The 10138-nt window shown below is 58.2% G+C and overlaps 1 protein-coding gene across 1 annotated transcript in view; it reads right to left on the bottom strand.

The window, feature by feature from the left end:
- Positions 1-3935, bottom strand: part of C2 (complement component 2) — an 11059-nt gene extending 7124 nt beyond the window's left edge. Inside the window, exons 1-6 of the mRNA XM_006772839.2 lie at positions 3816-3935; positions 3427-3633; positions 2499-2684; positions 760-933; positions 590-688; positions 304-437 (exon numbers count right to left, since the gene is read on the bottom strand). Of these exons, the coding sequence (XP_006772902.1) occupies positions 304-437; positions 590-688; positions 760-933; positions 2499-2684; positions 3427-3633; positions 3816-3861 (846 nt within the window). The 5' untranslated portion in view covers positions 3862-3935. The remainder of the gene's footprint in view (positions 1-303; positions 438-589; positions 689-759; positions 934-2498; positions 2685-3426; positions 3634-3815) is intronic.
- Positions 3936-10138: the final 6203 nt, after the last annotated feature.

Raw genomic sequence — 10138 nt, 5'->3', positions numbered from 1 at the left:
GCAGGGATGCCAGAACTTTTCTGCCGCACCCAGTGGGTTATCTGTGCACCCCTCTGGGCAGACCCCTGTTCTAGAAGACGAATTCCTGGAAAAGGGGGCCCCGTGCTGTTCACCATTGGTGTCCCCCAGCATAGCACCCAGCACCCACTAGGGTGCCGGACACATAGTAGGTGTTTGTGGGACAGAAAACATGACCCTATACATTGAACCACGGCTCCTCGTGGAATGGGGACGCCTCCTCGAAGGAGGTGGGCTGGGAAGGGGTCTGAGCAAGGGAAGCTCCGCACGGTGCCTGGCCCTGACCCTGTCCACCATGAGGGTGGCGCTCTCCTTGAAGATGCTGAAGTCTTCCTCCTTCACGCTCTGAGAGGCGTCCAGGAGCAGGTAGAGGTTCAGGTGACCAGATCGCTGGATTTGGATTTTTCGGCCCAAGTTTTCTGGGAGAAATACGGAGGGGGAACTCGTGTCTTCCCCCACCCTGCTCTCTTGCCAAGGCCTCCCCTGCAGTCAGCTCAGCCCTGCTGCGCCCAGAGGAGGCCGAGCCCCAAGCAGCCTGCCCAGCCGCCTGCTGCCCGCCACCAGCACTCACCCGACTTCTTCTGGGTGGGATTGGTGGATCCAAGCAGGTGGGACAAGGAGGTGCCCAGCGCAGGGGCCACGTCCTCAGGAAAGTCGTACGAGTAGGGTTCTGCGGGGAGAGCCGCTGGGGTCAGCCTGGAGCCGGTGCCGAGTCTCGGGACGGGCAGGGCAGCTACTCACGGCGGCAGATGGGCTCGGTCCCGCTCCAGACCCCGCTGTCCTGGCACTCCCGCTCTGCCGACCCCGTCAGCACCAGATTCGAGGAGCAGCGGTAGTTGACCTTGTCCCCAAGGCCAAATCGGGACCCCGTCCGCACCGAGCCCACGGGGATGCCTGGGTTTGGGCAATGGCCGGCTGCGAGGGAGCAGAGGGAGATGGAGTCAGCAGAGACCTCTCCCTCCTGCGCCGGGCTCCGGGCCCCAGCGCCTCTTGGGGCCGTGGTCTCCCGTGGGTGTGGATGGGGCCTTCAGGAGGGCCAGACGTTCCAGCTCAGCGGCCTCCCAGTCCCACCCGGGACTCGGGCTGCACCCACCCAGAAGCCGGGCAGGTGCCAGCAGAGAAGCCCATCCCCAGGGGGACGCTGCTCTTCCTAAGCCACGGGAGTCAGCACCAAAGAGGCGGGCAGCTCCAAGTGGCGGCATCGCTGGATGTGGTGGAACGCCTGCCCCTGCATGGGGACCCTCATCCCACCCCAGACCACACGCTCCAGAGAAACAAGGGCACGAACGTCAGGCACAAGAACGTTCGCGGAGCTCCACTCGTGGCCGCCACCTGGACGTGACCCGAGGCCCAGCTGCAGGATCAGGCGTGACCTCTCACAGGCCCGTGGAGGGGGCTCCACGGCAGCGAAGAGCAGACCGCGGTGCACAGAGCTGCGCACGCCCAGGCGGTGCTGGATAAGGGCCGCCAGGTGGGCAGAGCAGCCCGTGGCGCCTCCTCCCGGCTGAGCTGGAGCTGGCCTACCCCTGGGAGCCCAGCGAAGATGGTCGGGCCAGGAGGGCGGGCCTCCTGGGATGCGGGCGTGTCCTCTCTCCGGTGGCGGTTACGTGGGTGGACACGTGTGTAAAAATTCATCAGGCTAAAAACTTAAGATCTGTAGACTTTACTGTAGGTAGATTTTGCCTTCATTTTCAAATAGATTATACTTATGTTTGAATGAACGGCTGCGTGGCAGAGTCAAGCTGGGGAGGCACGGTCCTGCCGTCTCATGGACTGTCTCCTGGGCTCTGTGCCCAGAACTCTGGTCCAGGAGGCTCCCAAACCCACAGGGACATGTGGCTCCAGGACGCCCAGGAGCCCCACTCTGTCGAGCAGAGCCCTCTGCATGCTCGGGGACGGTAACAGCCATGGCTTGAGGCAGTGCACCAGGCACGTACCAGACCCCGAGGCTGGTCTAGACGCATACTAACGTCAACCCACCCCAGCCACACGACAACCCCACTTAGCCTCTGTTTTCACCTGTGAAACGAGGACAGCCAGCACCCTTACAAAACCCATTTTACAGATGGGAAAACTGAGGCATAGAGAGGTTACATAACCTGCCCTCAGTCTGTCAAGGTCAAAGCCAAGCTTGGAACCCAAACGGGTTCCAGAGGCAAGGCACGTCCGCACGACGCCCTCAGCCTATCCTCTGTCCTCAGTCCCGTGGGGTCTGACCACCAGGAAGGCTTTGAGGCTCTGGAAGAGCCGGACAGTGTGCGGGGCCTTTATGTCGGAGCTGAAGCTTGGAGCCAGCTGCCTTGGTCCCCTCCAGGCCGGTGATGTGGGGCCTGCTGGTCTCAGCTGACCAAAATCCAGGAATATTACTTTGACCCTCGGCACACCAGGCCCCCGCCCCACAGAGGCTCCCTGGCCACAGTCTGGCTCCAGGGTTCCTGGAGGTCCCCAGCCCCCACGCAGCCATCAGCCAGGCCACTCACCGCCATTGTCACACACGGCCGTCTCCCCATCCCACATGCCGTTGGGGCGACACTGCCGCACGGGTGAGCCCCGCAGCACGAAGCCGTCCTCACACTCGAAGCTCAGGTTGCCGCCCACGGGGTGGGACCCCAGCCGCGGGGTGTACATGCCATTCTCAAAGGCCACCGGGGCGGGACAGCGAACAGCTGCAGAGAGAGGGGGGCTGGGGATGGACTGGGAGACCCTGGGCTGGCACCACGGGGGTGGCATTCGCCCGAGGCATGGGGACAGCCCCTGGCTGCCTGCAGATTAGGTTGATGCCTGTGCAGCTGCTGCTGCTGGCAGTTGGGTGAACGCTGGCGGTCTCACACCGTTCAGCCCGAAGCACTGATAAGCAGCCACTTCTCTCAGCTGCCCCTCCCCCCCCGGGGTCCTCACCTCCCAGGAGTGGGCAGTTCCATGTGGCCAACTATTAAGTATTTTGGAAAGCGTCCCTGGCCCGTAGCCCCCACAACCTCCATCAAAGCCTGCCTTGCCCCAACGGGTTTGGCTTGGTGGATAGAGCGTTGGCCTATGGCCTGAAGGGTCCTGGGGTTCGATTCTGGTCAGAGCACATGCCCAGGTTGCAGGCTTGATCCCCAGTAGGGGGCGCGCAGGAGGCAACGGATCAATGATTCTCTCTCATCATTGATGTTTCTATCTCTCTCTCCCTATCCCTTCCTCTCTGAAATCAATAAATATATATATATATATTTTTTAAAATCTTGTTTAAAGCTTGCCTCCAATACCCTGCGATGGGGAGTGACCCTCTCCCGCTATTTTGCAAAGCCCTGTGGAAAGGCTTCGCCCTCCCTCCCACGCCGCCCAGGCGGGCTGAGACCCACGCGCAGCAAATCCTAAATAGAGGTTCCGCGTGCAGGGCACCCGGGGGGAGCTGGGGAGCCTCACGTTTGCAGACCGCCTTTGCCACCGGGCTGGATCTCGGGGTCTGCCAGCGTCCGCTGCTCAGGCACAGCCTGGATGTGGGAACTGGGTACCGGCCCAGGGGGCAGGAGTAGACGAGGACACTCCCAGGGGCCCAGCCGCGGCTGAGGGTGAAATTGCCCCCGGAGATTTTCACGTTCTGAGGGCAGGAGGGCGCAGCTGCAGCCAGGCCTGTGGGAAGGGGACCAGACGCAGAAATGGAGAAAAGAGGAAGCCACCCTAAACCCTGGCGGAAAGGGAGAGCAAAAGAGACTGTTTCCAGCGCAGACACCCACCGGGCGGCGGTGGCCTCCCCCAGGGACCCTCCCGCCCCGCTCCCTGGCTCCCTGGCTCCCTGGCTCCCTGGCTCCTACCTGGGCACAGGAGCAGCAGACAAAGCAGAGCCCTGAGCGAGCCCATGGTGTCCGCCTCCGGGCAGCAGAGCAGTGAGCCGGGAGAGGGGAAAGGTCAGCTGACTTCCCGAAAACCAGCCCTGGCTCAGAAAACTAGGGAGTGGCAAGGGGGGTGGCCTCCTGCCGGGAGAAAACAGGCCAGGCTGGGCACTGAGCTGGGGCGAAGCCTGTGTCCTCGGCACAGCCACGCACACACGCTCTGGCACGAACCGTCTGAAGGGCACGGATCCAGCCACCATCCAAGATGTTGCAAAACCACTCGCTCCGTTTCTGTTTTCTGCTGGGCTTCGCCCGCCGCGTGGCCTGGGCTGTGCCGTCTTCTGGGACATAAACCTCCAAGAGATTGAGACGATTTTCTCAGAACTTCTTTTTTTTCCAAAATAGATTTTTTCAGAGCAGAAGGGAGAGAAAGAGAGACATAGAAACATCCACGATGAGAGAGAATCATTGATCGGCTGTCTCCTGCACGCCCCACACTGGGGATCAAACCCACGACCCAGGCCCTTGACCGAAATCAAACCCAGGACCCTTCAGTCCACAGGCCGACGCTCTATCCACTGAGCCAAACCAGCTGGGGCCTCAGAACTTATTTCCCCCTACCATTTTTTGTTTTTATTTTTTATTGATTTTTTTACAGAGAGGAAGGGAGAGGGATAGACAGTTAGAAACATCGATGGGAGAGAAGCATTGACCAGCTGCCTCCTGCACACCCTCCACTGGGGATGTGCCCGCAACCAAGGTACATGCCCTTGACCGGAATCGAACCTGGGACCCTTCAGTCCGCAGGCTGACACTCTATTCACTGAGCCAACTGGTTAGTGCTATTCTTTTTTGAAAAAAATTCTTTATTGTTTAAAGTATTACATGTCTCCTTTTTCTCCCATTGCCCTCTCCCCCGGCCACTCCCACCCCCCAGCACATGCCCTCACCCCCTACTGTCTGTGTCCGTGGGTTAAGCTCATATGCACGCACATACGTCCTTTGGTTGTTTTCTTACCCTCCTCCCCCCCACTCCTGCCACCACCGCCTTCCCTCTGAGGTTGGATGGTCTGTTCATGCTTCTCTGTCTCTGGGTCTATTTTTGTTCATCAGTTTATGTTGTTCATTATATTCCACAAATGGGTGAGATCTCAGAACTTCTTGATACATAAGGGCAGGGACGACCTTTTTCCCAGAGAGAATCTGGCGACAGAAAAACACAAAACCAACATTTTGTTTTAGAGACTGGAAAACTTTGTAGAACATTTTTACAGAAAGTTCAGTAGATAAAATTCCCAACTTATAAAATAAATGTTGGGTTGGTTACTCAAAGGAGTAAACGCATTTGGGGGCGGGGGGGTTGAACCAGAAGCTGTGTTGTAGGCAACGCAGGAAGCAAAGAGCCCTGAGCAGTGCACAGCCCCCGCCCCCCAGAAACCTCTCTGCTCCGTCAAGCTATGCGAGGCAGAGATGGAGAGCATCAATCAAAGTAAGAGGAAACATTTCTCAGGAATCAATCAAGTTTGTGAAAACTCTTCTGATTTACAAATAACTCCTCAGAAACCACATGTACAAGGTGGGCCCCCTGGACCCACTGACGGGAGGAGGGAAGATGGGACGCCCCTGGCTGTGGGCGTCCCAAAGCTGCTCTGTGGTGGAGCTGCTGGTTCCTCCCCCAGACCCAGCCTCCGGCCCCTCCTCTGCGTGGAGGGACTTTAGCCCGGCCGGCCGGCTCAGTGCTTGAGCATCAACCTCTGAACCAGGAGGTTATGATGGTTTGATTCCCGTTCAGGGCACATGCCCAGGTTGCGGGCACCATCCCCAGTGTGGGGTGTGCAGGAGGCAGCCCGTTGATGTCTCTCTCTCATCATGCACCATATCTCTCTCTCCTCCCTTCCTGTCTGAAATCAATAAAAAGATATATTTTTTTAAAAATAAGTAAATAAATAAAATAAATAAAAATAACCCTGATGGTGATGTGAGAACATCACCCTGGGGACGACAGAGCAGACAGAGGAGCCTGGGTCCCCGACGTGGGCGGTGTCCCTCAGCCCTGCCCACCCCTTCAGTTGTAACAAGCGAGACATAGCCCGCCTGGGGGTGGGCAGGAGACGGTCACCGATTTTCTGGCTCTGCCTCCTCTCGGTCACACAGCAGGAACTCCCACCACTGGCTCGGCCAGCGAGGCCTGACCATGGGTGGCCTGTGTCAGTTCTGGGCGCAGCTTCACAAGCAGCAAGTGGGCCCGCGCCTCCCTCGCGGCCGCGTCTGAGCTGGCGCCCCACCAGCCTGGACCCCTGGCGCCAGGAGCAGAGCCCTGCCACCTCAGCAGAGAGGTCGCGCCGAACGAGCCGCTGTCGCTGTGAACCAGTGCGTGACCGGCGCCGCAGGGACAGTACACCAAAATGTGGGGGCCTCCGGAAACCAGCTGCTCTTTCCTGTGACTCTGATCTGTGGGCCGGCCAGGCAGTTCTTGTGCTGGGCTTGCCTGCGTCACGCACGCAGCTGCAGTGGTCGAGGGCTCGGCTCAGGGGGCCGTGGGGCAGCTGCCACTCGCCCCCCGGGGCCTCCGGCCCAGCCCCTCAGGGGTGGCTCTCGGGGCAGCGTGCCCAGATCCCCAGCGCGAGCAGCAAGCCCCGCGACGCTGTCCTAGAAGCCGCATGACATCACTCCACCGTGTTCTGTTGGTCAGCGCATCACAAGGCCAACCCAGATTTATAGGTGGGGACCCTGAGCCTAGCCGGTTTGGCTCCATGGGTAGAGCATCGGACTGCGGACTGACGGGTCCCAGGTTCGATCCGGTCAAGGGCACATGCCCAGGTTATAGGCTCCATCCCCAGTAGGGGGCGTGCAGGAGGCATCCGATCAATGATTCTCTTTCATCATCATTGATGTTTCTATCTCTCTCTCTCCCTCTCCCTTCCTCTCTGAGATCAATAAAAATATGTTAAATAAAATAAAAATAATTCCAAAAATAAACATAAATAAAGGGGGGGGACACTTTACCCTGTGATGGGAGGAGTGGCAGCCTCACACTGCACAGAGGCGCACACCGTGAGGAGGAGGCATGTATGGCCGTAATCTGCCTATAGTGACCAGATTAAGGTTAAACAAGGTCGTAAAGGTGGGTCCTGCTCTCCCCCACCCTCTCCCCACACCTCCCTCCCACCCCGGGTCACAGAGGAAGGCCCATGAGGACGGGCCTCTCACCAGAAACGGCTCGTGCCGACGCCCTGCTCTCGGACTCCCAGCCTCCAGAACGTGAGAAAGAAACGTCTGTTGTCCAGGCTGCCTTGTCGGTGCTATTTTGTTTTTGGGACTCAAGCCGACGAGTACACCTGCCCGATTCATATCTAATAACGTCTTTAAAAGAAAGGACCTTTCTTTCATGAGTTTCCCCCAATATTTGTTGAGTTAAATAAACTTGGCAGAGTGTGTCCAAACCCATTCCGCCCTCTTCCTTAAGCAATAAAGCCCCATTGTCCGCTGCGCCCACAGCCTGCGCTCCTGGGAAAGGGGTGAGCTCCTGCCTTTTCTTCTCCCCTTCCACCGGCTGGCATGCAACCTAGACGCAGGGGGCCGTCACACGTTCACACTGACAGAGCAGCTACATCCAGCAAGCCCTGCTCCCCAAGCCTTTAGGCGACCACAGCTGCCCGGACCATTCCGGAAACTGTCACTCTAGCCTGGTCTGAGCAGCCAAGCCTGCATCTAACAAAGATGCTTACCCGAAGTCAACGCCAGGACACATGCTTACCAGGCTTTAACCTAAATGGCCGTCATCAAGAGAAGCCAAACGCAGGGACCGAGCTGAGGTAGCGCTGACTTTGCTCTGGAAAAAAGGCCTCCTCGTGAGCAGGCAGCGGGTGGGCGAGGCCGCCCTGGCCGGCGGGGCGGAGCTGCTCATCGCACCCTTGGGGAGGCACGGTCCTCCCATCTGGCTCGCCGCAGCCTGAGAGCTGGTTCTTGCCTGCTTGGCTGGAGCAGGGCCCTGTCGGGGCTGCACCCCAGTCCCCAGGACGTGGAATGAAAGCAGAAACAGGGGACAAGTACCGACGTGGAAATTCACCCACTCTCTCACTCATACACCGTGGGCAAAAACTTGACTATATGGGAGGCTGGGGAATGTGGTCTCTAGTTTGTCTACCATGTGCAAAGCTAGAACTCCAGTACCACGCAGGAGGGAATGGACCTGGGGAGACGACGGGCAATGTGCAAGTGGAGGGCCCCTCTGCTGGGAAGCTGCCCAGGGCAGCACCGCCCTGCGCGGTGGCAGAGCAAGCTGGACAGAAAACCGGCGGTCACCGGTGGGGGCCCGGTCCCAGCTCTGCCTGGGGGTCTGCCCAGTGAGGAAGGACCGGAGCCGAACCCCTGGGCCTCCGGTACCAGGTCCTTCCTTCCCTCCCCACGCTCCCACACAGACGTCAAGTGGACCCCATTTGCTGAAAGTGACCTTGGCTTGTCCAGTTTTTACATCACTAAAAAGCCTGGCAAGTGCAACCTCTGTTTTCCTCCCACGAAGGGAGGAGGTAAATGATGTCTGAAACAACAGACCTCCACTCCTGCTAGCTTCTTCCCTCTTGTCCAAATTCCTTCTCATCGGGTCGAGGTTTCTAATATTTACTTCCAGGGACCATTCCAAAGAGAAGAAATCATCACCCCACCATCTGCAACTCACCCCCCCAACCCCCCCAGTCACCGGCTTCGGAAAGGAAAAGACGGCCCGGCCAGTGTGGCTCAGAGTTGAGAGTCGACCCAGGAACTAAGAGGTCATCGGTCCAATTCCCGGTCAGGGCACATGCCCGAGTTGGTTGTGGGCTCAGTCCCCAGTAGCGGGTGTGCAGGAGGCAGCCGATCGATGAGGTTTCTCTCTCATGGATGTTTCTATCACTCTATCCCTCTCCCTTCCTCTCTCTCTAAAAAATCAGTAAAAAACATATTTTTAAAAATAAATGAAATAAGAAGGAAAGGATGGTGTGATGGCTTCTCGGGATGCCTTACTGCTCGCACAGGGGCTCATCGCCTCGCTGCTGAACTGTCCTAGAGGGCGGGCAGAGGAGACAGGCAGGGCCATGGGGATGAGGCCTCCATTGGCCACGGTCTCGTTTCCAGTCTGGACGCTTAGACATGGACTCAACTAGCATCTGCCTCCCTCCACCTCCCAGAGCAACCGCGGAGCCGACTCCATTTCCAGGTCAACCCCTAGTTTTGGAAACCAGGCTGGCCTGGCCTGGCCCCCAGCCTACGGTGTGATGCGAGCTGAGGCTTCAGCGGTCCTGGGCGAGGCTCTCTGTTCATGGTGGATCTGTCCTTGCCCCACTGACGTCCCTTGAGCCTCATCGATCTATGTCACTGACTTCCAATAGGAGCCCCTCTCTCTGCTTGCGGGTTCCTCTTGCGTCCTCCACCTGTGCTCAGAAAGCTGGAAATGCCAGAGAACTGCGGCCCCTGAAGTCAGCCCTCACCCTGTGGCCACATGGAATGGGGGTATAGCTACGCCGGCTCGCCCCGGGGTCATGCTGATGTGCCCGCCCTGCACCACTCTAGGGACCCTCACTGGGACTAATCTCACTCACCCGTCACAGCAACTCCACCTGACGGCGCCTTTCCTACCTCACCTGCCCGGACCACACCCCAGATGCACTAATTGCACTTGAATCCTTGTCTCAGGACTGCTTCTGGGGGAAGAAGACCCCACATTAACAGGAACGACTATGTGCCAAACACCATCCCAAACCCTTTGTATGTAGGCGCTCACTTGACTTTTACGACAAGGCGATGACGCAGGTTTTATCATTGTCCCCCCTGACAGATGAGGAAACCAAGGCACAGAAATGTTAAATGCCCCGCCCGCCTTCACACAGGCACTGGGTGGCAGAGCTGGATGCAAACCCAGGCAGCGTGGCTCCTGAGCCCATACTCACGGCCCCGATGCTTTGGTGCCTCTTCCTACCTTCTCTGAGTGGCTCTTCTGAGCTCCCTGAACTTCCCTCAAGTCACATTCCACCCCACCCTTCTGCATCATGCCTTCCCAAGCCCTCTCTCCCCTAGGTGCTTGCCTCTTTCCACCCCATCTCCTGTAAGAACTTATCCTCCATTCTTCTCAAATCCCTCATATATATCTACACTAATAAAAGAGAAACATGGTAATTGGCGTATGACCGCTACCCTTCCCATTGGCTAATCAGCGAGATATGCAAATTAACTGACAGCCAAGATGGCGGCCGGCAGCCAGGCAGCTTGAAACTAACATGAGGCTTGCTTGCCTCAGTGACGGAGGAAACCAACGTTCCCCGCCTGCGACT

Source organism: Myotis davidii, unplaced genomic scaffold (assembly GCF_000327345.1).
Source record: "Myotis davidii unplaced genomic scaffold, ASM32734v1 scaffold1006, whole genome shotgun sequence".
Classification (NCBI taxonomy): Eukaryota; Metazoa; Chordata; class Mammalia; order Chiroptera; family Vespertilionidae; genus Myotis; species Myotis davidii.
Note: the sequence above shows the minus strand (reverse complement) of the source record. Positions and strands in the feature narration are given on the sequence as shown.